The following is a 26,081-nucleotide window of genomic DNA, read 5'->3' on the forward strand; positions in this document are numbered from 1 at the left end:
TGGACGCCCAGTAGACCAGACGCCCAATAGACTGGATGTCTAGTAGGCCGGATGTCTGTTAGGCATCTGAAACTCACCGTATCTAAAACTGAACATGTTATCTTGTTCCTCATGCCCTCCCCTCTTCCCAACTTCTCTATTATCATCCAAGGCACCACTGCCTTCCAGTCACCTGCTCAAGAAGCTTTGGTGTCTCCTTCTTGCCACTTGGATAAAATTCAGACTCCTGCACTGTCACATTCTGGTGACTTTCCCATCTCCCTTCTTGGTTTTTAAAACATAGGCTGTTTGAGGAGCCAGGAATGCTCTCTCTCCTCACCTGGGCCTCTTGGACTCCATAATTAGCTCCTTTCAAGGTTCAGCTCGAGGATCATCTGCTACTGCAGGCTCATCTTGATCCCTGTCCCACTGTCACCAGTGCTCCCCCCATATAGTCAATTTGATTTCTTCAGTATATATTTGGTATTTCTTTATATGTGAACATGTTTTTCCCCAGTAGAATGTCAGCTTCTCAAGGGGAGAGAATGTTTCATTTTTGCCTCTGTATCTCTGCCTCCTAGAACTATGTTTGACACAGAGTAAATGCTTACATAAAAATAAAAATGAGGCGAGTGTGTGTGTGTGTTTGTGTGTGTGTGTGTGTGTGTGTGTGTGTGTGAGAGAGAGAGAGAGAGAGAGAGAGAGAGACAGAGAGAGACAGAGAGAGACAGAGAGAGACAGAGAGAAACAGAGACGGGAGGGGGGGGGATAGGAGAGAGACAGAGACAGAGAGACAAAGAAAGAGATCGATAGACACAGAGACGCAGAGATAAAGAGCCACAGACAGAGAACGGGAGACATGGAGGGACATGGCGGGGGTGAAGGTTGAGGCTTGGGGCTGCCGCACTGGGCTGGGCTGGGCTGGGCCGGGCCGCGCCCTTCTTCCCTGGTCCCAGTGCAGCCCAGCAAGCGTTGGCAGCAACCTCATCAGCACCAGGGCCAGCGCCATCCCCGTAGCCCCCGCCCATCGGAATCATCGCCTAGGCTGGGGGGGGGGGGAGAGAAACATGCTCCCCACTTCCCCCTTCCCCCTGCTCCCAGCCTAAATGGGCTGTTCCGAGCCGCCTAGGGCCGCGATGGCGCGAGCCACGCGCCGCGAAGAGGGGGGAGCCTCGACTGGGCTGCGCTGGGCGGAACCACACGCGTGGGGTGGCGGGCAGGCGGGGTGGGGGGAGGAGGGAGCCAGCGGGCGGGCGGGCAGTGCGTCGATGCTGCAGCGTTGCGCTCAGTCGGCTCCAGGGCTCGGCAGGAGCCGCCGCATTCGCTGCTGCGCTGCAGCCCCCGACTCTGCCGCAGCCCCTCTCGCTGGGCAGGAGGGCGGAGAGCTGCTAGCCGCGGCCTCGGGGCCCCGGAGCCGGCGGCCGGGAAGCCTGCCTCCATCCCTCCTTGCCTGCATCTTGTGCAGCATCCCTACGCGCATCCCTCGGCGCATCTTCTGCCGCTTCCCCCCCCCCCCCCCCCCGCCTCCGTCCCCGCATCCCTCCCCGCATCCCTCCCCGCATCCCTCCCCGCCTCCGGCCCTGCCTCCCGCTGTCGGTCAGTGAGGCGGCCGCTGCTGTCTCCGGCGGCCGTCGGGCCCGCGACCGGAGCCATGAATTACCTCCGGCGCCGCCTGTCCGACAGCAACTTCATGGCCAACCTGCCCAACGGCTACATGACCGATCTGCAGCGGCCGCAGCCGCCCCCGCCCCCACCCAGCGGCCCAGCGCCCCCTTCGGGAGGCTCGGGCAGCGTGTCACCCGCCGAGCGGCCCCTGCCTGCGGCCGCGCCCAGCCCCGGCCCCGGCCCCAGCCCCGGCCCCGGCCCGGGCCCGGGCCCCGGCTCCGGCTCCGGGCTGGGCGGGGGCGGCGCAGGCGGCTTCTTCTCGTCGCTGTCCAACGCAGTGAAGCAGACCACCGCGGCGGCCGCGGCCACCTTCAGCGAGCAAGTGGGGGGCGTGGCCGGGGGCTCCGGGGGCTCCAGCCGGGGCAGCAAGACCCTGCTGGTGATCGACGAGGGGCCCACGGACTGGTGAGGCGCTTCTCCAGCCCGGTCCCTCTCTCTAACCTTGCCCGGCCCCGCCCTGCCTCTGGGCCCTGGCTGCCTTCCTGCTCCCCCTCTATGGTCCCTTATGGATCACACCTTCACCCCCAGCAGCTAGTGCCTTCCCTTGGGCGTCCCTGAGGTGCCAGATCCCAGTTTATTCTGAGTCAGGGGAGGATGAATAGGCGACTGAGAGCAGGACTGGGCCCGAGGGCTCAGTGGTTAGCACGCACTGCAGCCTAGCTCGGAGGCGTCTCCTGCTTCGTGAGGCGTACTCTTCTCTTACAGTGTATTGAGCCCCAGGCCCCGCATTTAGCAAGTGCCCCATCTCTGCCAAGCCAGGCCACGTGACCCAGGCCAAGTCTCTTGACCTCAGATTAGAGGTTGTGTAGAAGGTGCCTTGGTAGAGAGAGAGGGGTGCCTCCTCTGGGGATTCCCTAAAGCAATAGAATCCCCTGGCCAGCCCTTATCCTTTTCTCCTACTCTGTGCAGAGGTTGCGGTGGCAGAGAGAGTGCAGCCTGGCCAGGGCTCCTGCCAAGGAGCTCAGCTCCCTGTTAGGTCTACCTTACCCAGGACTGCTGTGTTTGGGGAGGAGGGGAGGCTGCATTGCATCAGGCTTCCCAGTGTGGGTGGAGAGGCAGCAGAGAGGGAACTGCTTCGTCATCTCCTTCCATTCCCCTCCCCCTCCTGGAGCCCGGGATCCCCCCTCTCCTGGAGTCCAGAATCCCTTCCCCCTCCTGGAGCCCACGACCCCCTCCCCCGCCTGAAGCCCAGCATCCTCCTCCCCCGCCTGGAGCCCACGACCCCCTCCCCCGCCTGGAGCCCAGCATCACCCTTCCCCTCCTGGAGCCCGGGACCCCCTCTCCCTCCTGGAGCCTGGGATCCCCCTCCCTTCCCCGTCCTCCTCTCGAGTCCAAGATTCCCCTCCCCAAGGGGTTTCTTTGCAGACACACACCCAGATGCCACAGGCATAGGGGCCAGCCCACAATATGCAAAGCCACCAGCAGCCTCATAAACGCATGCTCACAGCAAAGACGCACCCAATAGACCTGGCACTATGATGGCTGCTGTGAACGAAGATGAGTTGCAGGGGAGGAGAGAGGGGGCTCCAGCCATTTTGCCATCGCACTCAGCCTGGCCCTAACCCTCTTCCCAACCTGTTTATCTATGCACCAGTCTAGCACTCTGAGGGGTGGAGGGAAGTTGAAATCTGAGCCGCTCCCTGCCCTCAAGGTGCTGACCATCTGGCAGGGGGGCAGATAGGCAGGTGCCTTTCTACCAGAACCTGCCCCCCCCCATGGGAGTTGTCACCTCGAAGGAGGCAGGAACAGGCTAGTGGACTTTTGCTTCCCCAGCTTTGCCAAACCCTCTAGCCCCCCAGCCGAGGGCAACAAGAACAAGCCCCTGGCCAGGAGTGGTCTGTTTTCCTTCCAGGTCAGGTGTGATGAAGGAAGGGCTCAGACTTCTCTTTCCTGGGTCTGGCCCAGAGCTGACTGATCCCCATATCTCATCCCTCCTTCTCCAGGGCCAAGTACTTCAAGGGGAAGAAGATCCATGGGGAGATTGACATCAAGGTGGAGCAGGTGCGCCTCTCTGTTTATCTGGCCTGAAGGTAGTCCTGGGCAGGGCCCTAGGCCTCCCCTGGCTGGCCACAGAGCAGGGAGGCACACTCACTCACTGATGACCTTCCTAGTGCAAATAAGTGACAAGGTGGAGAATCCTGCAAGGTTTCCGCCATGCTGTGCTGTTGAAGCGGGGAGGGCTAATACGCTGGACAGCCGAGGCCAGCCAGAGATTGGCTGACCCCTGCCCTCTTGCCTCCCAGGCTGAGTTCTCACACCTGAACCTGGTGGCCCATGCTAATGGTAGCTTCTCTGTGGACATGGAGGTGATTCGGAACGGAGTGAAAGTGGTTCGGTGAGTGGCCCAGGTTGGAGGCAACCCTTGATGAGAGGGAAGAAGCTTTTTCTCTCCCGAGGGTGACAGGTTTCCCTTCAGGTTCAATACCAAACAACATAGAACCATACCCTCAAGGAGCATACTGTGGGTGGGGGATAGTTGAGGCAGGGAGGAGGCCTTTGGGAAGAGAGAGTGCTCAATTCAAGCCTGCTGTTATTTAGCTCTCCTCCTCCCCTCCCCCTTCCTCCTCCTCCCATCCCTCCTTTCTCTCCCTTTCCCTCCTCCCCCTCCCTCCCTCCTCTCCCCCTTCCCCTTCCTCTTCCTCTCCCTCCCCCTCTTCCTCCTCTCCCTCCTCTCCCTCCCTTCTCCCCTCTCTCCTCCTCCTCTCTCCCTCTTCTCCTTCCTCCCTCCTCCCCCTTCCTCCTCCTCCTCCTCCTCTCCGCCCCCTCCTGTAGGTCCCTGAAGCCAGACTTCGTACTGATCCGCCAGCATGCCTTCAGTATGGCCCGCAATGGAGACTACCGCAGCCTGGTCATTGGGTTGCAGTATGCAGGCATCCCCAGCGTTAATTCCTTGCACTCAGTGTACAACTTCTGTGACAAGCCCTGGGTGGTGAGTGTCTCCATCCTTGGGGAGGAGTGGGGCTGGCCCAGAAGGGCCTTCTCCTCCTCACTGCTTCTTCTTTCCCACACCTATAGTTTGCCCAGATGGTACGGCTGCACAAGAAACTGGGAGCTGAGGAGTTTCCTCTCATTGACCAGACCTACTATCCTAACCACAGGGAGATGGTGAGTGTGCCTGGGGAGGAGCTGGCTCCACAATGGCTTCCATGGGGGTTAAGTCCTAGCTCTGGCATCACTATTGGTGCCAGGATGGGCAAGATGCTTCCCCACTTTGGACCTCAAAGGTGCTTATTAGATGCTTCCTAGTGTTCAGGGTCCTGGGTCTACAAAGCCAAAAATGAAACAGCTCCTCTACTCCACTGGGAGCCACAGCATGTATACAGAGGCTTTGCAGGAGGAAGACAATCGACAATTGGGGAATTGGAGGAGGTGCTGCCTGAATTGACTGCCAAAGGAAGCTAGAGATTCTAGGAGGAGTGCATTTCAGGAAAGAGGCACAGCCTTGGCAAATGTATGGAGATGGGAGATGGGATATTCAATTTGGGGAATAGCTAGGAAGCTGGTTTAGCTGGAACCTAGATTTCATAAATGTGAGTAAAAAAGAAATTTGGGCCAGAAAGGGCTGGGGAAGCCAGATTTATGGAAGGCTTTAAATGTCAGGGTAAGGAGTTTTACTGGATCTGAGCTGAGGAGTTCCTGTGGCCACATTTGTGACTCTGTCAGTCAGTTGGAGGCAACTGTGATGTACTGGGGTCAAAGGACCAGGAGTCAAATCAAAGGCTAAGCTGTGTGACCTTGGGCAAGTCACTTCTCTCTGAGCGGCATTTTCATCCTCTGTAATATGAGAGGATTGGACTCGATGCTGTCTAGCATCCTTTCTCACTCGGACATTCTGTGCTATCATGAGACTGTGTTATGGTGGCCTGAGTTGGAAGCCAGGCTCGGTCAAATCTGGGCCTTTTCCTGGGCCTGAATCTCCTTACCTCCAGCCTATGATCTCCTGAGAGCTGACAGAGGCAAGGAGTCTCCTCCAAGGTCACAAGTGGGTGTGGCCCAAATGAAAAGGCTCAGCTTCCAGCTTAGCTGGATAACCATGGGCAGGCGGGAATTTCTCTGAGCTTCAGGTCCCTTATCCTTAAAATGGGAATAACTTCACCCAAAACATCAGGACTGTTGTGATGTGCACCTGTTCATGCTCTCATGCTCTCTCTGTCTCTGTCTCTTCCCCTTTCTCTTTCTTCCTCTGTCTCTGTCTCTCCCTCTCTGTCTCTCTGTCTCTCTCTCCCTCCCTCTCCCTCTCCTCCCTCTTTCTCTGCCTGTGCCTCTCCTCTCTCTCATTTCTCTCTTCCTCTCTGTCTCTCTCCCTCTTTCTCTGTCTGTGTCTCTCTCTCTGTGTCTCTCTTCCTCTCTGTCTCTCTCTTTCTCTGTCTCTCTGTTTCTCTCTTCCTCTCTGTCTCTGTCTCTCTCTCTCTGTCTGTCCCTCCCCCCCTCCTCTCTCTTTCTGTCTGTGTCTCTCCTCTCTCTGTTTCTCTCTTCCTCTCTCTCTCTCTGTCTCTCTGGCTCTCTCTCTCTCTCTCTCTCACACACACACACACACACACAGATAACACACGTACACAGAGACGCTGGTTTGGTTTCTCTTTTACTGGCCATGATTTTTTAGAGGAGGCAAGGATGCAGGGAGGGGAGCTGTGGGCTAGCTCAGGTTGTTGGCTGTGGGGCCTCAGCGCTCAGGGATTTCCAGGAGCACAAGCCGCTCTTTCGAGGCAGGCAGGCCAGGTGGAGGCTCTGGGAGCCCTCTCCTGAGGAGGCCATCAGTGAGTCTGTCCACAGGCAGCTGGTGTCACTCTCCACATTGCAGGGGACGTTTAGGCAGTGCTGCACCTGAAGGAGGAAGTGAGAGGTCAGTAGGGACACCAGCCTGGAGTCTCCCCTGCCTGCTGTCCCAGAGCACTCACTTACTTGGCAACCACAGCCGGTGGCATAGGTCTGGTTGAAGCCCAGTTGCTGGGCTGGGCTCAGACTACTCCAGGGCCTCACGAAGCTGCAGCTGGTGACGTACAGCTGGCCCTCCAGTAGGCGTGCTAGGGAGAAGGGGGTGGGGTGGGGGAAGAATGGGTCAGAGTGCCCCCTGATTGGCTGGGCTCAGCTGCAGTGCGTTTAATCCCCCCCCTCCCAGACCAGGTCCCTCCTTGTTGCTAGGCAACAAAGCAGCCAGGATGGAGCCAGCCTGGGAGATGACTGGGTCCCTTCCTGTCTCTTCGGTCACCCCTTGCCCTGTTGCCAAGCAACCAGAAGGGACTGCTGGGGTGCACCCCCTTTCTATCAGATGCAACGAGAACGAGGCTGTGTCTCTTTCCCTGGGTTCGCCCTGTCCTGCCTCTTCCTGAGGACGTTGGACAAGATGCCTTTGACATCCTTCCCTCCCTGGGATCAGTTTCCTCCTCTGTATTTTCAAGCAAGAGAAGGGAACAGTGGGCTTGATGCCCACCTCTGGCTGTGTGAGCTCTCTGAGCCTCCATTCCTCAATCTGTAATAGAATAATGCCTCCATCATAGTCTAGAGAGACTCGAGCTGATAGGATTGTGTGACTAAAAGAGAGGGATCCTTTGGCAGGCCTGGATCCAGGTGGAAGCTGTGTGACCTTGGAGGAGTGTGTGCACATCCACCTGCCCCACTTACCTCATGCATAAAACGACATGGCCATGTTAGGTGTTAAGCATGATTCTTACCTGCTATCAGATATTCCTGGCTCTTAGACAGGGCCTTGTGTCGGTAGCCACAGAGGCTCTCCTGGGCTGGGGTGGTAAGGAACTTCGGGACCAAAGTAATGCCGCCCAGAACCTCGAAGCCTTTGAACTTCTGGATGGAATTATAGATCAAGGGGGAGGAATCTCAGTGGAGGGTTGAGAGGCTTGAGGGGAGGGGGAGGCAGGAGAGGGGAGGATTGTAATACCTTGATAACCTTGATCTTATACTGCAAACGAGAAAGGGTGTGGTTGAGCTGGGGGATTGACAGGAATCTGGCTGTGACGACTGGTGGGGCAAAGGAAAGAGTTAGTGAGTCCAGGCACCACCCTCACTCCTACTCTATCCTCCCCCACCCCCAGCTCAGTCAGAGGAGAGGCCTGGGGGGCAATGTGTGTGTGTGTGTGTGTGTGTGTGTGTGTGTGTATGCGTGCATGTGTGAGCAAGTGTGTGCCAGGGAGCCTGGGGGTGGGGTGGGGTCAGAAGTGTCCTACTCACCCATATCCGACCTACAGAAGTCCTCTTGAGGATGTCGAGGGCCACAGCTGCAGGCCTTCACAGGCAGCCTTGTGGTGGCCAGGAGCAGGAAGGTCAAGGCCAGAAAGGGGCCAGACATGCCCATTTCCAGGATGTTCAAGGAGCCTGTGAATGGAGGAAGGGCATGGGGTGGGGGACTGCAGCTCTCACTGTTCAGTCTTTCAGGGAAAAGGTTCCTGTGCCCCTTGCTTGTGGCCTCTGCTCCAGTCCCAAACCAGGACCAGCTTTGCTCGTTTCTCTGTGGGGCTCAGCCAGGGTTGCCAGCTTGGCAGAGCCGGTGGCTGAGTACTGGGCCCAGGAGGGGGCCAGCTACCACTAGCCCTGCCAGCCTGGCAGGCCTATTTCCCCTTACCTGGCCTTGGAGGCAGCAGCAGCAGCAAGAACCACAGCAGGAACCAGTGTCCAAGTGTCCAAGTCTGGGAGTGGAGCGCCCTGCCGCGTTTGCTGCTGCTGCCTGGCCTCAGGGCTGCTATTTAAACCAGCTGCGAAGGAGGGGGTGGAGGGGCGGGGCAGCAGGCAGGCCAGGGGCCGGGAAACCACAGGCAGAGGGCGGCCCCCCCATTTCCGCTTACTCACACCCCTGTGGCAGCCCAGCAGGGTTAGTCCGGGCTGCAGTTGGGGGCTCGTCAATCCCCACCTCCCACCCTAGCTCAGCCTGATCCTAGACAGTCCAAACATGGACCTGAGCTCCATTCAGTGGGGAAGAGGGAGGGACATTGGAAGCTCTGGGGGCTCAAGGGAGAGCTGAGGGGCTGCCCTGGGGACATAAGGGTCATTGGTGGGACAGTGACCCATGACTGGCCCCTTGCTGTGTGGCAATGCCTGAGACTCTGACGTCTCTGGTAGCTGAATCAGTCCCAGGACTTTCCCTCTACTTCCCCTTGGAGCTGTGGCCTTGGCTCCCCTGCCCCAGGGTTGCCCTTGGCATAGGCCTTAGGGTCATAGCCTTCTTTGCAGCCAGTACCCTGTAGGAGCCCATTTGGTTACCTGGGCAGGAGGAGGGGGCCAAGCTTGGGGTTTGAGCTAGGCACAAACTTCTGATGGGTCCACCATGTGTGTGAATGGGCTTGTGCTGTGCGTGTGTGTGCGCGCGCTGGTGCAGAGATTTTCCCCACCTGTTTGGTGGGCTCCCGGCTCCCGTCCAGTGGCTATGCTCCAGAAAGCTCCTTGTCACTCAGAAAGCTAGGGGACGTAGCAGGGTGGAGAGTCAGAGGGGCTGGGTTCAAACCCCAGCTGGGCTCCTTACTAGATGGGAGGCTTATCAGGTGGCCATTCCAGTGTACAATCCTAGTCTGTTGTCTGTGAAACCTGCTAGCACACACTGTCCCATCCATAATCCCAATCCCCCAGATGGCCTCAGGCTAGCCTTTGTTCTCTGCGGTTGGCTGGGGCATGAACATAAATCAGGTCTTAAGGACCCAGGTGAGCTGGAGAGCAGCCGAAGTGAGCTTTGCTTGAAGGATTTCTGCATGTTTAGCCTGGCATAGAGAAGACCCGAGGGCTAGAAGAGGGGGCTTTGAAGGCCCGTCCAGTGGAGGAGCAGGGATCTCCGGGTTGTGCTGGGCCCTGAGGGGAGAGTTGTGTGGGGGAAGGCTTAGAGCCTGCAGATTGATCCTGAGGGCTGGGTGAGCTGGCTGACCTGAGAGCTGTTCCAGAGTGGAATGCGATGCCTCCCCTTGGAGGTTCCGTGCTGAGGCTTGGTGAACATTTCTTAGGATCTGGCTTTGGCCGGATAGCCATGAAGGGCCGACCCTTCCAACTCTCGGAGTCTTCGCTCTGGGCACTTGGCACGGAAAACATGAGAAGCGGTCAAGGAGGCTTTGGCAAATGGAGACCCATTTGTAGAGGAACAATAAGGGGCAGTTGTATTACATGGAACCTGAAGGGTTGCCAAGAGTTGTAGGGACTGGTCCGATCTCCTTTGATGTCAACCACAGCCAGACCCCGGGGACGGGGAGGGAAAGTGCTCCAGGTGGTATTTATGCTCTCCATTGCACAGATAATGAAGGGTCTGTGCGCAGTCAAGTAGCTTGGCACAGGTCACCCAGCCAACCCAGAAGGCACACTCTAGGGTGCCAATCGTGACTTTCCTGACCTCTGAGCTTCACAATCACGCAATTGATAGCTCTCATCTTCATTGCTTGTGGAGAGCAAGAGGAGGAGAGTGGAGGCTCTCCCCTCCAACGAAGGCTATCTCCCCGAGACCACCCAGGGTTTCTGGATAAATGCTTGCAGAGGGTGTGACCAAAGAGGGGTGTTTAGGAAGCTCCTGCTATGGACCAGTTCCTGCGGTTACCAAGACAAAAACAAAACTGTGCCTGTCCTCACACAGGAGCTTTCTTTCTGTCTTTCTGTGAAAGGAGAGATGGGGTCAGGAAAGGCCTCCTGGAGGAGTGGCCACTTGCTTTGGAGGAACCCCGGGATTCTAGGAGGCAGAGCTAAGGGGAGAGACGGGGGGGGGGGGAGAGAGAGAGAAAGACACACACACACACACACACACACACAGAGACAGAGAGAGACAGGAGGAAAACAGAGGAGAGAGAGACAGACAGAAAGACAGAGAAAGAGAGGAGAGGGAGAGAGAGAGAGACAGAGACAGAGACAGAGAGAAAGAGAGGAGGAAAAGAGAGACAGAAAGATGGAGAGATAGAGAGCCAGAGACAAAGACAGAGAGGAGAGAGACGAACAGAGACATAGAGATAGAGAGAGAGAGAGAGAACCTGTCCAGCCTGGGAAACCATCCATGGTTAGGGCTGACAAGGTGAATTTAGGGTAAGACCTTGGCCATTGACATCCCCACCGATGCCAACATTCAGGTTAGCTCTTATGGGGGGGAGGGGAGGAAAACGCTGCCGTGTGCTTTACACATTGTATTTCATTCTATTTCTTCTTACTATTATTGCTATTATCACCATGTCTATAGAGACAAGGCTAGACCTGGGATCTCCTTAGTGTGGGGAACTCTCAGGTGAGGACCCTCCCCGGCTCTCAGCTTCCTCATCTGTCAAACCCTCCAGCTCAGAGATAATGGATGGAGGCAGGGCTCTCTGTAAAACCCAAAGTCACAGAGCAGGGATTCAAACTCAGGCCCTTTGACTCCAGGGAAAGACTCTTGGGACTCAGGCATCAGGCTGTAGGAGAGAGGGAAGAGGGGGCCCAAGGAAAGGAAAGGGGAACTTTCCAGTCAGCCAGCTAGCTGCATCACATTGACGCAGTGATGGGAACAATTTCCCGGCCTCCAGACCTAGCCTCCCTCCTCCCACGCCTGCCCTTGCCTTGCCTGAAGCCAGGGTCCTGCACCCTGGCTCCTCTCCTCTTTCTCTTTTCCTTTTGTCTTTTCTCAACTCTCCCCTCCTCTTTTCTCCTCTCTTTTCCTCACCTTTTCTCTTTTCTCCTCTTCTCTTTTCATCTCCTCCCTTCTTTTCTCTTCTCCTTTCATCTACTCCTCACTTTTCTCATCTCCTCCCCCCTTTTCTTTCATCTCTTCCCTTTTTTCTCATCTCCTTCCCTGTTCTCTTTTCATCCCCTCTCCTCTTTTCTCTTCTCTTCTCATCTCCTCCCCTTTTCTCCTTTCATCTCCTCCCTCCTTTTCTCATCTCCTCCCCTCTTTTCTCTTTTCATCTCCTCCCTCCTTTTCTCATCTCCTCCCCTTTCCCCCTCTCTTCTCTTTTCATCTCCTCCCCTCTTTTCTCATCTCTCCTCCCTTCCCCTCTTTTCTCCTCTCCTCTTCCTCTCCCCTCACTAGCGTTTCTCACTCCAGTCTCTTCTCCTTGCACTTCTGTTGTCTTTCCTTTCAGCTCTTCTCTTATTCCTGCGTCCCATCCTTCCTCTGGCTCCTCTCATCTCATTCTTTTCACTTCAGTGTCTCTTCTCTTCCTTCTGTAGATCCTCTCCCAATGCTGTCTCATGGGATCATGGATTTAGAGCTTGGAGGGGTCTTAGAAGGCATCTGTCTAGTCCAATAAGTTCATTTTAAAAAGAAGGAAACCGAGGAAGCCTAGAGAAACAAAGTCACAGAGCTAGTGAGCAACAGGTCCCCTGACTCCACATCTAGTAGCCTTTCAGAGCTCCACCCCTCAGCGCTCCCACTGTTCTCTTAGCACCTGCTATTTCTAGAGACTTTTCCTGGGAGGCAGATTTAAGCTTTTTTTTTTTCAGAGAAGGGAGCTGAGGTTCCAGGAGGTCCAGGCAAATGCCTGAGTTCAAAGTTGGGTCTCTCCTGACTCTGAGGCTGGGCCCTTGTGCTCCACTGAGCTCCTTCACTGGAGAGGCTGGGAACTTGGATGGACAAAAAGAGGCCACTTCCTTCCATTCGGAATGTGGGCCATAAGTCTTAGTCCAACGAACAAAAGATTAATGTCAAACGGGCCTCCAAACCACACTGGGAACAAGAAGCAGCAGGGCCAGAGAACCTCGGTTCGAATCCTGCTTCTAACAAGCCATGTGGCCTTGGGCAAGTGACCCCACCTCTGTGGCCCTCAGTCATCCAGTAAGCATGGATTACCCATTTACTGGGTTGCCAGGCCCTTTGCTAAATGTTGGGGGGAAAGAGAAGGGTGAAGATAGACCCCAGCTAGGAAAAGAAAGGGCATGGACTAGAGGATCCCATAGGGCCCTTCCTACACCCAGTCCTGGGAGAGCCTTCATAGGCCAGAGCTTGAGGATAGGCTAGTGAAAGTAACCTTCACATTAGAGGCTTAAAGGGAACAATGTGACAAATGGGGAAACTGAGGGGGCCCAGAGAGGGAAAAGGGCTGGCTCATGACCACATCCCAGAAGGGATAGACCTTTCCCAAGGTCACATCCACAGCGTCCAAGTCCAGAATGTGATTCCTGAAAGGCAAACATGGCCAAGTGAGAGAAGTGGGCCAGAAGATGTCTCCTTCTTGGAATGTGTTCTTGTGTCCCTTCCTGCCTTGGAATAGCCGGCTTGGCTGGAAGCCCCCACTGAGGGGAAGGCGGGAGGGCTGCAATTTTACTTTTTGGCACACTTGAGTGCATGTGCTCACTCCTTGCCTGGGTATGTGTGTCGGCGTTCATCTGTGATGCACGACTTGTTGTCTCAGCTGCTGGGTGGGGCAGGCTCTGGCCTCAGCTCCTGGCTGATGCTTCTTGCATTTTTCTTTGTGGCTGAGCTTGGGTCAAGTCAGAGCCAGGATGTAGGCAGCTACTCACTCACTCACTTACCGGCTTTCTCTATGGGAAAATCAACTTTCTCTTTTCTGGAAGTTGCTACTCATCAGTTACCACCACCCCCTACTTGGAGAGCTGGAAAAGCTTGGGTGTGGGTGGCATCTAGATGGAGGGTTGAGGGCCAGAGGGAGGATCACCAGGCAGCTATTACGAATACGGGTTTGAGTTCTATCTAAGCCACTGAATTAGTGGCTGTGACCTTGGGCAGAGTCCAGAGGACCTGGGCTGGGTGTGTTCATGAGTAAACTCTCCTCCCTGGACCCCCTCAGTTTCCTCACTTGTCCATGCTAAGGTCACTTTGTGCCCTCTGAGCCTATGATGCTCTTCCTCCTCCCCACAAACTCAGTTGGACTGGTGGACTCCCCTTGGCCACTGACTCTCCCCCAAAGCCTAGTGAACAGGGTGCTGGGTTTTATCTCCCTGGGTCTGCCAGGAATTAGGAGAACCAGCATGCCAGGTACAAGGGGAAGGGAGAGGGAGGAGCCAGGGTTATCGATGACCACCCCAATATTGTACAGATGGGGACTTGCCCAGGATCATAGAGGCACCAAGTTACACAGCTGACCCCAGCTTCACCACAGAGTGAGGGAGGGCTGAGTGGTGGCAGGTCTGGGCTTAGGACCAGGACAAGATTAACTGTACTACTGTCCTTTTCTACCAGCTCACCACAGCCAGATACCCTGTAGTGGTGAAGATGGGCCATGCTCATTCGGGCATGGGAAAGGTGAGTCTCCCTCTCTCTCCATCACTGAGAACTGGCAGCCCCCTGAAGCCTCTGCCCTAAAAAATGAGACTGTGTCCAAAGTTCATTGGGATGCCTTGAAAGGCCCTGATTTCCCTCTTCCCAGACAACTCTAATGGGAGACTGGTTGAATCTTTTTCAGGGCATCACAGCTGAGGGTTCTGAGCTCTCTTCCACACTTGAGTTATTGCTCATGGGCCCTGGCACCAACAGGCCCCACACCCAAATAGTCTAGGAAACCCTGACCCTGGTCTCTCAACCTTGGTCCCTAGGTGAAAGTAGAGAATCAGTATGACTTCCAGGACATTGCTAGTGTGGTGGCACTGACCAAGACCTATGCCACAGCAGAGCCCTTCATTGATGCCAAGTATGATGTCCGGGTGCAGAAGATCGGCCACAGCTATAAGGCCTACATGTGAGCCTCAAGGAGCTTGGTGGGGCGGGCCTTGGCTTGTCTATTCCCATGCCCTCCTTAGATGTGGAGGGAGGTGGGTCATGTGCTGAATTGTGCTTCCACACTGGGGTCCTCATCCCAGGTTGGTCTCATTACCACCTTAACTCCAGGCATCAGTAAGCCTGGCCCTTTACTTTTCTCCACAGTCTCCCCCGACCCCCTTCTCCTGAATCTGCTAAACCCTAACAGAATAGTCCCTGAAATGCTTCTTTGCTCTCCTCCCAGGAGGACTTCGGTGTCTGGGAGCTGGAAAACCAACACAGGCTCAGCCATGCTGGAGCAAATTGCGATGTCTGACAGGTGGGGCCGGCGTGGGAAGGGGGCCCAGGGAAGAGTGGTAAAGCTCAAGCAGGGGTGGGGTGCCTGGGTTGTAGAGAAACCATAATTAGAGGTTCCAGGGATATTTCGCCTGGAGAAGCCTTTAGGAAGATATGCCAGTTACTATGCAGAAGAGACTGGATCTGCTTAGCAGTTCTTGGGGGGGGGGGGGGGGAATCTGTGGGGTTAGGGTGGTAGAAGGCACAGAGGCAAAGTTAATCCTTTCTGACCCTGGGAGCCAACCCAAAGTGCAGTGAGCTGCCTGCCTTTCTGAGATGCTCCTGTTGTTGGCCTTTGTTCACAGGTACAAGCTGTGGGTAGACACATGTTCAGAAATCTTTGGGGGCCTGGACATCTGTGCTGTGGAGGCCCTGCATGGCAAGGATGGCCGTGACCACATCATTGAGGTCAGCGCTCCTCCTCCCAATCTCCCCACGTGAACTTGACCTGTCTCCTTGACCCCACAGCAAGCCTTTCCAATCTCTCCCTTCCCCCCAGGTGGTTGGCTCCTCCATGCCACTCATTGGGGATCATCAGGATGAGGACAAGCAGCTCATCGTGGAGCTTGTGGTTAACAAGATGGGCTTAGCTTTGCCTAGGCCCCGGGAGGCCTCTCCTGGCCGAGGATCCCACTCTCAGGTTAGGCTCTAGCAGCTCTTCCACCAAGATGGGGAAGGGGAAGTGGCCGGGGGCTCAGAGCAAGAGTCTGAAGACCATGTTCATCCCACACAGGCTCTGTCACCAGGGGCGCAGGCTGGGGGTAGGCCAGCGGGGCCTCCAGCTCAGCAGCGTCCCGCACCACAGGGTAAGCGAGGGCCTTCCGGGTGGTTGGATGCCTTTATGGAAGGGAAGGGATTCCGGTAGAGGGAGAAGAGCATCCAAGGCTGGACATGCCCAGTGTGAGGGGCTGGCAGGGGGAGGAGGGGGCGAGGCTGAGGAGCAGGCAGCCCGCCCTAAAGCGCGCACGCGCACGCGTGTTTCACTCGCAGGGGGCCCCCAGCAGCCCGGGCCGGGACCGCAGCGCCACGGCCCCCCTTCCCAGCAGCGCCCCCCGCCTCAGGGCCAGCCGCTCCAGGGCCTGGGCCCCCAGGCAGCCGCGGCGGCGCAGCCGCGCCTCCCCAGCCCCAGCGGGCAGGCACCGTCGGGATCCGGCCGCCAGCCACGTCCGTCGGGCTCGGGGGCCGGCCCGCAGGCGCGCGGCTCCCCGCAGCCGCCCCCACAGCAGCCGCAGCCGCCTCCGCAGCCGCCGGCGGCCCAGGGCCCGCGCCAGGGCAGCCAGTCCCCGCAGCCGCAGCCGCGCCAGGCCGGGCCCACCCGGGGCCAGGCGGCCGGGGGCCCGCAGAGGGCTCCGCAGCGAGCGCCGCCCGGGCCTCCGGCGGGCCCCACGCGGCAGCTGAGCCAGGCGGGCCCCCAGGCCGGCCGCCCGGCCTCCGGGCCGCCCACCACGCAGCAGCCGCGGCCCAGCACCCAGGGCCGCGCCCCCGCCGGACCCGGGCAGCCCAAGCCCCAGCTAGCTCAGAAGCCGAGCCAGGACGCGCCGGCCGCGGCCCCGCAGCTGAAGTAAGGGCGGGGTCTCTGGCCGGGGGGCGGGGCCTCCGACGGGCGCGGGGCTTGAGCGAGCCGGGGCGGGGCCACCCCGGGCCCCGCCCCGCGGTAACTCTGTGTTTCTCTCCCTCCTCCTCCTCCTCCTCCTCCTCCGGCTCCTCCCGGTCTCGCCCCGCCCCCGTCCCCTCCGTCCCCCCTTCCCCCCCTCCGCCCGCCTTGTTTCTCTTCAGCAAATCCCAGTCTCTGACCAATACCTTCAACCTTCCAGACCCGGCCCCGGCCCCGCCCCGGCCCAGCCTTAGCCAGGACGAGGTGAAGGCGGAGACCATCCGCAGCCTGAGGAAATCCTTCGCGAGCCTCTTCTCCGACTGATCCCCCTCCCTTCCCCCTTCCCCCTTCCCCCCCGAGGTGTGACACCCCTCCCCCCCAGCACCCGGGATGGCTGTGTCTTTAAATATGCAAATCACCGGGCGCTCCCCGTCCCCTCGGACCGGGGCGCTCCTCTCTCTCTCTCGCTCCCCCCGCTCTGTGCGCGTGCGTGTCAGTGTGCCGTCCGTGTGCCTGCCTGTGACCCTCGTGCCGCCGCTTGGCGTGTGTTGGAGTTTCTCGTGAAGCCTGTGATGCGCGCAGTGAAGCTGTAGTGCCCCCCCCCCCCCCCGCATCTGTTACTCTGACCACAGAAGAGTCAAGAAACGTGATTAAGTGATCAAAGCGAGAGCTGGGCAGCCTCCTGTGCTTCTTGGGGGGGTGGGGGGTGGGCTCCCTTCCTCCCCTCTGGCCTTTGAACCCCGGCTTCCCCCACCCCAGGCCGCCTGGTTCTGGGGAATGGAGTCATCGATGCTAGGTCTGGGGCCCCTGGCTCCCTGCCCCAGGGCTGGCCAGGGCCACTAGGGCCCGAAGAGGCGCAGGGCTCCCAGCAGGGAGGAAGGCAGTTCCTCGGTCTGGGCCCGGTGCAGCGAGGGCTCCGACGCACTGCGCTCGATCTTAGGTAGCGCTCGCTGAAGCAGCTCAATGGTGACCAGGATCTAGGGGGAGGAAGAGAAGCAAGGCTCGGGGCTGGAGCCTTCGAGGGGCCTGTTCCAGCCCCACACCCGCCTGCACGGAGAGGGCTTCTGACCTCCGGGAACAGGGGCCGTTCCTCGCGTTTGAAACGGAGACAGTCTGCCAGCAGTCTCTTCATGGCTTTGGGACAGTTGTTGGAGACCTTCGTGAGGTCTGGTGACAGATAGCCTCGTCCTACCATGAAGATGATCTGAAGCAGAACAGGGGGTGGCCATCAGATCACTAGGGTAGGTGGCTCTCAGGCCAAGGGAGAACTGTATCAGGGAGGGTCGGTCAGGGCCAGAGCAGTGGCCAAGGGTAGGGAGAGAGGAAGAGGAGGGAGTGGCCACCTGATCTCGGTTGTTGATGTGGCTATACGGAAGGCTGCCACTCATGAGCTCATACAGAACCACCCCATAGGCATAGACATCGGACTGGAAGCTATATGGATTCTTGTCCTGCATTCGGATCACCTCTGAGGCCTGTGGGGTCCAATGGGGCCCTAGGTGAGAGGGCTGGCCAGTGAGTGAACAGCTGCCTGCTCACCCCCCCCCCCCCCAGGGCCGCAGGCCTCACCATCCAGAGCACAGAGCCAGTGGGCTGCTCAACTTGCTGAGCTCCGCTCCATCGGGTCTTCACTGTGGCCAGCCCAAAGTCTCCAATCTTTACTGTCAGGCCCTCATGCAGAAAGATATCTATGTCCTGGTCAAGGGTCACAGACGGCACTCTCTGGCCACTCTCCCCCTCCCTACACCTTCCTACCTGGAAACCCCTGAGTACACCTTGCATTTCCCACCCCCAAAACACATCCCCTCCCTTTGCAATCTCTCCCCAAGAGTGCAGGGGGATACTGTTGGATTTGAGATCTCGGTGAATGATGTTCTTGGCATGGAGATAACTGGAAGGAAATGGAGCAAGTTAGGAAGAGCTGTTTGGGGTGCTCCCACACACATAGCTGGGGGGGGGTCTGTGGAATAGCTCTGAGCTGCACCATCTGTGAACTCACTCCATGCCCTGAGCTGTCTGCCGGGCCACATCGATGAGCTGGACCATGTCAAAGTGGGTATCGGCCACGTGCAGGTGGTGGTAGAGGCTGGAACCCTCGCACCACTGGGTGATGATGGCGAAGTCAGGCCTTGTCATGAATCCCATGAACAAGAGGATGTTCACATGGCGAGTCTTCCTGCGGAGGTGGAGAGGGGTGGTTAGCCCTGGCCTGTGCAGAGGTGGCTCGTGCTCTGTGCTGGCTGGAGGGCACATGCTCACCTGAGGACCTGCATCTCATTCTTGAAGGCCTGAGCCTGCTCAGCTGTGGGCTGTGCCACCTTTAACACCTTCACAGCCACGTCTCCATGCCATCGCCCACGGAACACAGTCCCAAATGAGCCTGTCCCGATCCGCTTCAGCAGCTGCACCTCCCCTGGGGCTACCTCCCAGTAGTAGCCTGAGTCTCGGTAGCCAAGGGACTTCTGGGGGGCATGGACAGGACAGCGGGGACAATGAGCTGCCCATTCCCCCAGCATCTTCCCCACTGTTCCCCTCTTCCTGAGAGCGTGCATGTGTGTGCATGTTCCCCAGCTCACCACTTTCTTCTTATCATCAGCTGAAGCAGAGGGTTTGCGTTCCAGGGGCTCTGATGAAAACTTGGGGTGTGGAGATTTCCTTCCAGGGGGGGACACAAGGCTGGGGCCAGGACTGCCTTGGGGGGTCCTCTCCCCTCCTGTTCCTGGGAGAGGCAAGGACAGAGAAGGAACCAGAGAGCAATGGAAGGTCAGAGTATGAGGGAAGGGGGGCAGCAAGGCCTGGGGTCAAGGGAGTCAGACACTCACCTTCAACAGCAAAGGCCTGGGCTGCCTGCTGTGGGAGCAAAGAATGGGAGCAGAGGTCAGCCTTGTCTTTGAACTCCTGGGGCCTCATTTGCCTGGGGGCTCTGTTGAGGATTCTCTGAGCTTCCTAGCTCCCTGAGGCCAAGGGCCTCACTCCGGTCCCCCATCCTGAGTCCCTGTCCCTGACCCTCCAGATTCTCCTTTGCCTCCTAGTCCAATTCCTCCAGGCCACCTCCTCAGGGAATTCTTATTGGGAGGTGTTTTAGGGAGAGCAGTTGATTGCCCTTGCCAGTGGCATACCTGTATGAGCCTGCTGTCCACAGGCATTGTGGTACTGATCATGTGCACGTTGGGTGTGGAGGTGGAGCGGATCCTTTGCAGGGGTGGGCCTCCAGGCCCAGGGAAAGCAAAAGTCTCCCCATGGGAGGCCTGTGTTTGTGTCCTGGAGGGGAAGGGAAGAGGAAGGGGAGGAGAGGGGGAAGTTCCTGGGGCAGGATTCCTGAGGAGGTGCCCCTCCATCTACCACCTGCTGGCCTTACCTGGGGCTCTTTGGGGTGAGGGGCTCACACAGGGCCTGGCTTCCAGGCTGGGGCTCATGAGCACCAGGGCCTCCAGTCAAGTCCTGGACACTGCGATAGAAACTGGAGCCAGAAGAGAAAAGAGAGACCCTAGGAAGGCTGAGGAGGATGGGGAGCCCCCAGAAGGACCAGCTGGGATGAGGGAGATCCCTCCCCACCCCAGAGAGAGGACACTAGGGACTTGGGAAAGGACCGTAGGCCTCACGGTTGGCGGGCGGTGGCCATGTCAACACAGACAGTGGGGACGCGGGCACTGCAGTGTTGGTGGAACTTGTAGCCACACGTCTGGCAGCGGAAGCCATGAAAGAGGAAGCGGCGGCAGAAGTCACAGAAGGTGAGAGCCAGGAATGTCTTCCGGGCAAAGTTGTGGGCAGCCGCGAGTGGAACATCAGCCCGGACCTCGACCGTCAGTTCTTCCCCGTGCAGGGGAGCAATGGCTGCATCCCAGGCTGTTGCTGTCTTCCGGCTAAGGGAGCCGAGAGGATGAGTCATATGGGGAGGGAAAGATAAGTGGCAGGGAGGAGGTGGAGGAGGGAGAAGAGGAGGGGAAGAACGGAGGTCGGGGGAGCTGGGAGGAGGGCAGACAGACGGAGCTCACCCCTGCACAAGGCGATACACAGCACAGCAGTCTTGGTTCAGTCCCCGCACCTTGAGCGCCTTGTCCAATGAGTCAGAGACGGTCATCCCATCCCTCGCAGTCACCTAACACATGCATGTGATTTACTTCTTCCTAAGTGGCCCTCCTTGGTCCAGCTCCCAAGATCAAGAGTCTCTCCCTTCCTTGGTACCCTGCTCACCACTGTGCGCTGCTGGTTGGGCAGATAGACCTTCACGGTGCCCCCTGCCCGGCTGCTGGTAGAAGGGATGGCATCAGGATCTTCGGGTGGGGTCAGGCCCCTGGAGGGTTCCGCTGGGGTGGCAGTCGGGCCTCGTCTCATCTTGTCCCCCCCACACCCAAGGGCCCTGAAAGGTGGGGACAGCGATGATGGGCTAGCCTGGAGATCTCTATACATCACTGAGGGGACAAGGATGATAGGGGGCTGGAAACTAGTACAGCTGAAAGGGTGCTGGGTTTGGAGTCGGAAGCCTTGGGTTCAAATCCTGGCTCTGCCATTTGTTAGCTAGGTGATCTTGGGCAAGTCACTTTGCCTCTGCTTGCCTCAGTTTCCTCCTTTGTCAAATGATGAGGTTAGATTACATAGGTTTTTCTTCTCTCCCAGGTCTAGCTCTGTGACCCCTATGATGTCCAAGCACCATTAGAATTACAATGATGTTGAGATGGCTCAAGATCTCTCATTACCATTTATGGGGTTAAGAATATTTGGGGTATTAAATAAATTACATAAATGAATTAAAAAAGAAGAATATTTGGGGCAGGGGAAGATCTGAAGACCAAGAAATCTGGGGGGGGGGGGCGTGTGTCAGGAAATCTTGAGTTCCCAGAAAGGAGTCTGATAGCAGTGGAGATAGCAATCTCTAAGCATTGTCAGAGGGCCAAGGGTGATACAATAGGAGACAATGAATTCTGCCCCCAACAGCTGCTGCCATCCATCCTACTCTCTAATTCTAATCCTTAGGGATCTTTGTGAAGGAGTTTAGATGATTGGGGAGGGGGGAACTCTGAGGTAGGAGTGGGGCTGCTACAGAAATAAGCAGGAAAAGCACTGTCTGGGTGCTGGGGAGGTAAGAAAGCAAACAATGCTGAGTCACCAGAACCTGGTGTGGGGTTGCAGATAGCCACGTTTGAACAATGAGGGAGAGATCAAGAATATGAAAGTTTGCAAAGGTACAGGGAGCTGTGACCCTCCAGCTGCTCTTCACAGTCTGGCAAGGCAGGGACTTCAGAGTGGTCACTCCATATGATTCAATATTTAGAGTTGGGCCCCTGGGGAAGCAACGAGTGCCATCTGATGGAGAATGACAGCACTATGGACATCAGCAAAGGAACACAGAGGTGGAGCTCTGGCGGACAGTGAGTGGGTCTTGAGCAGAGCTACAGGAGGCAAAAATCAGAGGTTAGAAGAGCAAACCCTGGCATTACAATTGGCTGGAGCTCCATCCAGGGGAGTATCAGAAGTCATAGACACTGTTTTGGGATGGGGGTTGGGGAGTGTGCACCTCCTGTCCCTGTGCATGGGAGGCGGGGAGAGGGAGGGAGAGGGAGGGAGGGAGGAAGAGAGGGAGAGAGGGAGAGAGGGAGGGAGAGAGAGAGAGAGAGAGGGAGAGAGAGAGAGAGAGCGAGCTCTCTGGGAAATCTCCGTGATTCTGTGGTCAGCCTTGTGAGTCTGGGTACTTATAATGGGAGCCAGTGACTACTCAAGTGGTTCCCAGACTCCAGTTGGGTGGGGACAACGAGCCAGAGACAATCGAGAGGTGCTCTCAGTGTCCCTGGGCCTTCATTTCTAAGAGACTTGGGCTGGGGGGTGGTGCGTCGAAAATTTCTGAAAACCCTTCGCAGGACCTCGATGTTGGGGTTAGCCGAAGATCTCCAAGAGCCATTACCAAGAAGCTCTTATCACTAGGGAAAACGAAGCTCCCGAGAGTGGCTGGAGATTTCCAAGTGCCAAAACGGGGGAGTGGGGGGTAGAATGGAATGACGGGGGGAATAGAGAGGGGGTGGGAAACAGCCCCACCCCAGGAGGGGCTCTGTGCGCAGGCGCCAGCAGCCAGACAGTTTAAAGGAACCAGATCCCGTGCCCCTCCCCCTTCCCTTCGCGCCTGCGCGTTGCGTCCAGCTACCCCTCCCAGCGACGGGAGATTCCATTCTTTTTCCGTGAAGGGGGAGGGGGCGCACGGGACAAGACGGGAAGTAATACAAAACGGCCACCGTGGCTTCAGCGTGGCGTCGTCTTACCTGTCACGGTGCTGTCACAGTGGCCTCCTCCATCTTGCGGCCCGTCTTTCCTCTCCCGGAGGGTGGAACCGGCCACGGCCGCTCCAAGGCCCCGTTCCGTCAGGCCCGCCCCCGTCGAGATCCCATTGGCCGCTTCAGCTCCGGCAAAGCCCCTACCCACAATCTCATTGACCATAGGAGCCGCCGCTTTTCCAGAATTCCATGCTTATTGGCGGACGCTTCCACCTTCTTAGGCCGATGACACTGATTGGTCACTCCGGGGCTTTACCCCTTCCTTTCAATCCTTCACTCTCCTGGAGCCCCGCCTCTCCCGAGCGCACATTGGTCACTTCAGGCGCAGTTTTTCTTCAGTTCATTGGCTGTCAGAGCCCCGTCTATCTTCTCTTCCCCCCAACCTTCTCAATCCCCACCTCTGTCGAGTGCCCATTGGCTATTTCTTTCCCCACCCCTTCTAGACCCTCAGTCATTGGCCAGAGCGCCTTGCTCCTCTTCCTCCTCCCACTTCTCCGCTGGTGCATTCTCATTGGCTGCCTCCCAGTCTCTTAGGCAGCTCATTGGCTGCTTAATTCTTGCCGTTAGTTGCGACTCTTTAAGCCTATCCGGAGAAAGGTGGTGGAAAGAGTTGATTGAGAAGTGGGTAGTGCGGGCTTGAGATTGCAGCCTCCTAGAGGGGCGAGGTTTGTGGCGGCTTGAGCGCTTTTGAATGAGCTGACCTTCCTAGGAAAGGACAGGAGCAAACAGACTCCATCCGGCCTCTTCCCATCATTCCTTCCCCTCTCTCTTTGCCCATTTCTGTCTCTCTCTTGTCTCTGTCTTCCCTCTTAGTCCCCCAGCTCCCCATGGGTTTCCCTGGGAAGATATGGTCACCCGAGGGCAAGCTCTGTCTGTCACCCGGCCTTGTCAGCATTAGGTTCGAGGAGAGAAACACACACACACAGAGAGAGAGAGAGAGAGAGAGAGAGAGAGAGAGAGAGAGAGAGAGGGGAGAGACAGAGAGAGGGTGGGGGGAGAGGGAGAGATAGAGACACACAGGAGAGAGAAAGAGAGACAGACAGGAGAGACATGGAGAGAGACAAAGTGAGAGAGACAGAGAGACACAGAGAAAGGGAAGGAGGGACACACACACACACACACACACACACACACACACAGATTTTTGAAATCCCAAAGGAAGGGAGCTGGAGCTGCCTAGCACTTTAAACCAGGGGATGCTCAGAGGAAAGGGCTCACTTGGACACCTCAGGCTGAGCTATGCTTTTTATTTTGTCATAGTTCAGCCAAGGAAAGTGAGGAGACTGCTGAAACTCAATTAGAAGGCAGGGAAACCACTGAGGAAAAACGTTGAGGGCCCTGATCACCTCCAGTTGAGATCCGTCCCTGTCAGCTCTCCACCAAAGAGAGAAGAAAAATGGGTACTGACTACAAAGGTCCCCACAAGGAAAGCTCACCGAGGAAGAAAGCCTTAGCCTCAGGATTACCTCAGGCCAGGGAACACTACTCATTCCTATAATATTTAGGCTTAGAAAAGACTTATGAGATTCTTTATGCCCTCTGAAAGACTTGGGGTACCACTAAGTATGAGGGCCTAGGCTGCGGGGGGGCTGAGGATGCCACCTGTTGCTGTCAGGCCAAGGACAGAGCTGGGAGACCACTGAGAACCTAGGAAAGACCTTAAAAATCAGTGGGGGTAAGGGCTTAGGCCACTGGTCCCCTCAAGCTGAGACTCTCTGCCCTGTGAAAACCCGCCGCAGGGCTCCCTGCACATCTGGGTTCCGGAGGCTGTAGATGAATGGATTAAGCATGGGGCTGAGGATGGTGTTGAGGATTCCAACCCCTTTGCTCTGGTCTGAGGCTTCAACAGAACCCAGGCGCATATAGTTGAAGATCCCAGCCCCATAGAAGATGCCCACAACAGCCAGGTGTGAGCTGCAGGTGGAGAAGGCCTTTCTCCGGCCCTCTGCTGAGCGGATCCTAAGCACAGCACCTACTACCTGCAGGTAGGAGGTAACAATGAGGACCATGGGGGCTCCTGCCATGATGACACCCAGAGCAAAGAGCAGCAGCTCATTGAGGTGAGTACTGGAGCAGGCGAGGTGAAAGAGTTGGGGGAGGTCACAGTAGAAGTGGTTCACCACATTGGGGCCACAGAAGTCAAGTGTGGATAGTGCTACTGTATGGGTCAATGCATTTCCAAGTGAGCAGGCCCAAGATGCAGCCACCAGCACTCCCTGGACACCTCGGCCCATGCGACTTGTATAGGTGAGAGGATGGCAGATGGCCAGGAAGCGGTCATAGGCCATGGCGGTCAGCAGAAAACAGTCAACACCAGCGAGCAGGTGGAAGAAGAAGAGCTGGGAGAGGCAGGCAGCAAAGGGGACAGCTTGCTCTCGGGATAGAAGTCGCACCAGCATGGGGGGCACTGTGACGCTGACACACCCAATATCCAGCAGTGACAAATTCCCCAGAAAGAAGTACATTGGTGTATGCAGCTTGGGCTCCACCAAGATGGCAGCCAAGATGCCTAGGTTGCCACCAATTGTGGCTGCATAGACCAAGAGAAAGATAGCAAAAAGGACTGGCTGCAGTTCCCACTTCTCTGTCAGCCCCAGCAAGATGAACTCTGTCACGGCTGTCATGTTATACCTAGGTTGGCGGTCCATGGGTGGGCTCTCTTCTTGGCCAGTAGCAAGATGGCTGAAGTTGAAGATGGCTGAGAGAGAAGCCACAATAGAATAAAGTTGTTAGCTCAGAGTTGGGACCCCATTGTCGCCCTGCCTCATAAGCTTGAGTTCTCAGCAGCATCTCTGCTTCTCCTCACATTTCCCATCCACCACATTCAGTCGGTCATCAAGATGTGATATCTCCCCCATCTGTCCCTATCTCTCTATGTCTAGCCGTGGCCTCACCCAACATTCTCTGACCCTTTGCCCGGCCTATGTGATGTCCCTCCAACTTCTACTCTCTTCCACCCAACCTGTCCTTGCTAGGATCTCCCTCCTCACCCCTCCTGGCATGGACAATGTGGTAAGTGGTATGTGTGTGTCTGTGTGTTTTGCTCTATCTTTTCAATAAAGTGCTTTTCACCAACTGTAGATCCCCTTGGAATCCTGTGCCTAAGTGAGAATGCAGAGTCTATTCATGTCTCAGTGAAATCGAGAATCAGCCCTGCTGGTTTCCACCCAATGTCTCTTCATTTTCAGGAGAAGCCAAGGAGTGCTGGATTACTGCCAGATCCAAACAGGTATGGGGAGAAAGGAGTTTTGTTTCACAAGAGAAGGAAATAGAAAACTAGGGAGAAGACAGAAAAATGAAATATACAGAAGAGTGTCAGAAAAACCACAACACCCCTGACTGATTGTCCTCTAATTTTGACATCAAATCTTATGGAACTTTCTTTACCTTGAAGGCGGCAGAGTGGGAGTTTTCTGATCATGAACTCTTTCAGGTTACTATTAGTTGTGTCCAGGCTTCTTACTGCTTAGCCATAACAGGAAAGGAAAGTCAAGCACAAGGAGGCCCCGCTGTCACTAGAAATGTGGAGCAGCAGAGTAGAAATCAGGCCCAGCTTTACCAACACAAGGAAGCGATGGGATCTGCCCACGGTTTCAGTGTGGCCTAGCAGTAGAATCAGGAAGTTGCCCTGGGTTCAAGGCCTGCTTCT

General features: G+C 56.8%; 4 protein-coding genes across 10 annotated transcripts; 1 reads left to right on the top strand and 3 right to left on the bottom strand.

Annotated features, from left to right (window-relative positions):
* Positions 1–1,630: 1,630 nt before the first annotated feature.
* On the top strand, positions 1,631–16,761 carry SYN1 (synapsin I). Of its 2 annotated transcripts, XM_036740350.1 has the most exons (14): positions 1,631–2,049; positions 3,588–3,645; positions 3,888–3,979; positions 4,417–4,573; positions 4,660–4,749; positions 13,724–13,786; positions 14,077–14,219; positions 14,484–14,558; positions 14,881–14,983; positions 15,075–15,215; positions 15,309–15,381; positions 15,566–15,884; positions 15,921–16,136; positions 16,352–16,761. In XM_036740350.1, exons 1-14 carry the CDS (start codon positions 1,631–1,633, stop codon positions 16,491–16,493), a joined length of 2,091 nt encoding a protein of 696 aa, XP_036596245.1. In that variant the 3' UTR covers positions 16,494–16,761. The 2 variants fall into 2 exon arrangements, with proteins under 2 accessions (XP_036596245.1, XP_036596244.1); XM_036740349.1 differs by having other exon boundaries at positions 15,566–16,136.
* Positions 6,243–13,418, bottom strand: TIMP1 (TIMP metallopeptidase inhibitor 1). 5 transcript variants are annotated; one of them, XM_036740354.1, is made up of 9 exons: positions 11,973–12,183; positions 11,625–11,866; positions 9,509–9,652; positions 8,985–9,051; positions 7,831–7,974; positions 7,541–7,620; positions 7,317–7,446; positions 6,547–6,668; positions 6,243–6,468 (listed from the first exon to the last, which is right to left on the bottom strand). In XM_036740354.1, exons 5-9 carry the CDS (start codon positions 7,952–7,954, stop codon positions 6,286–6,288), a joined length of 639 nt encoding a protein of 212 aa, XP_036596249.1. In that variant the 5' UTR covers positions 7,955–7,974; positions 8,985–9,051; positions 9,509–9,652; positions 11,625–11,866; positions 11,973–12,183; the 3' UTR covers positions 6,243–6,285. The 5 variants fall into 5 exon arrangements, with proteins under 5 accessions (XP_036596249.1, XP_036596247.1, XP_036596248.1 ...); XM_036740352.1 differs by lacking the exons at positions 8,985–9,051; positions 11,973–12,183 and adding an exon at positions 12,879–13,418; XM_036740353.1 differs by lacking the exon at positions 8,985–9,051 and having other exon boundaries at positions 7,317–7,443.
* A 58-nt stretch (positions 16,762–16,819) lies between the features above and the next one.
* On the bottom strand, positions 16,820–22,533 carry ARAF (A-Raf proto-oncogene, serine/threonine kinase). Of its 2 annotated transcripts, XM_036740201.1 has the most exons (15): positions 22,421–22,533; positions 20,364–20,529; positions 20,165–20,268; positions 19,772–20,032; positions 19,528–19,629; positions 19,289–19,430; positions 18,992–19,019; positions 18,746–18,888; positions 18,429–18,631; positions 18,169–18,345; positions 18,014–18,060; positions 17,739–17,857; positions 17,513–17,644; positions 17,239–17,373; positions 16,820–17,146 (listed from the first exon to the last, which is right to left on the bottom strand). In XM_036740201.1, exons 2-15 carry the CDS (start codon positions 20,502–20,504, stop codon positions 17,009–17,011), a joined length of 1,872 nt encoding a protein of 623 aa, XP_036596096.1. In that variant the 5' UTR covers positions 20,505–20,529; positions 22,421–22,533; the 3' UTR covers positions 16,820–17,008. The 2 variants fall into 2 exon arrangements, with proteins under 2 accessions (XP_036596096.1, XP_036596095.1); XM_036740200.1 differs by lacking the exon at positions 22,421–22,533 and having other exon boundaries at positions 20,364–22,380.
* Positions 22,534–24,132: 1,599 nt separating this feature from the next.
* Positions 24,133–25,080, bottom strand: LOC118832466 (olfactory receptor 3A2-like). Its single transcript, XM_036739779.1, has one exon. It carries the CDS (start codon positions 25,078–25,080, stop codon positions 24,133–24,135), a length of 948 nt encoding a protein of 315 aa, XP_036595674.1.
* Between the last annotated feature and the right edge of the window lie 1,001 nt (positions 25,081–26,081).

The sequence above is a fragment of the Trichosurus vulpecula genome, chromosome X (assembly GCF_011100635.1).
Source record: "Trichosurus vulpecula isolate mTriVul1 chromosome X, mTriVul1.pri, whole genome shotgun sequence".
NCBI classification, from domain to species: Eukaryota; Metazoa; Chordata; class Mammalia; order Diprotodontia; family Phalangeridae; genus Trichosurus; species Trichosurus vulpecula.

Bases quoted from the DNA above. Each gene is read 5' to 3' on its own strand.
- SYN1 (XM_036740349.1), top strand. From the start codon at position 1,631: ATGAATTACCTCCGGCGCCGCCTGTCCGACAGCAACTTCATGGCCAAC. The intron at 14,220-14,483 runs GTGAGCCTCAAG...CTCTCCTCCCAG, and splicing joins CACAGCTATAAGGCCTACAT to GAGGACTTCGGTGTCTGGGA. The intron at 16,137-16,351 runs GTAAGGGCGGGG...GTTTCTCTTCAG, and splicing joins GCCGCGGCCCCGCAGCTGAA to CAAATCCCAGTCTCTGACCA.
- TIMP1 (XM_036740352.1), bottom strand. From the start codon at position 11,712: ATGAGAGGAGCCAGAGGAAGGATGGGACGCAGGAATAAGAGAAGAGCT. The intron at 9,653-11,624 runs GTGAGAAACGCT...TTCCGTGCCAAG, and splicing joins TGCAAGGAGAAGAGACTGGA to TGCCCAGAGCGAAGACTCCG. The intron at 7,621-7,830 runs GTGAGTAGGACA...TTGCCCCACCAG, and splicing joins CTTCTGTAGGTCGGATATGG to TCGTCACAGCCAGATTCCTG.
- ARAF (XM_036740200.1), bottom strand. From the start codon at position 20,579: ATGTATAGAGATCTCCAGGCTAGCCCATCATCGCTGTCCCCACCTTTC. The intron at 18,061-18,168 runs GTGAGTTCACAG...ATTTCCTTCCAG, and splicing joins CAGACAGCTCAGGGCATGGA to TTATCTCCATGCCAAGAACA. The intron at 17,147-17,238 runs GTCAGAAGCCCT...TCCTCCCCCTAG, and splicing joins AACGGCCCCTGTTCCCGGAG to ATCCTGGTCACCATTGAGCT.
- LOC118832466 (XM_036739779.1), bottom strand. From the start codon at position 25,080: ATGGACCGCCAACCTAGGTATAACATGACAGCCGTGACAGAGTTCATC.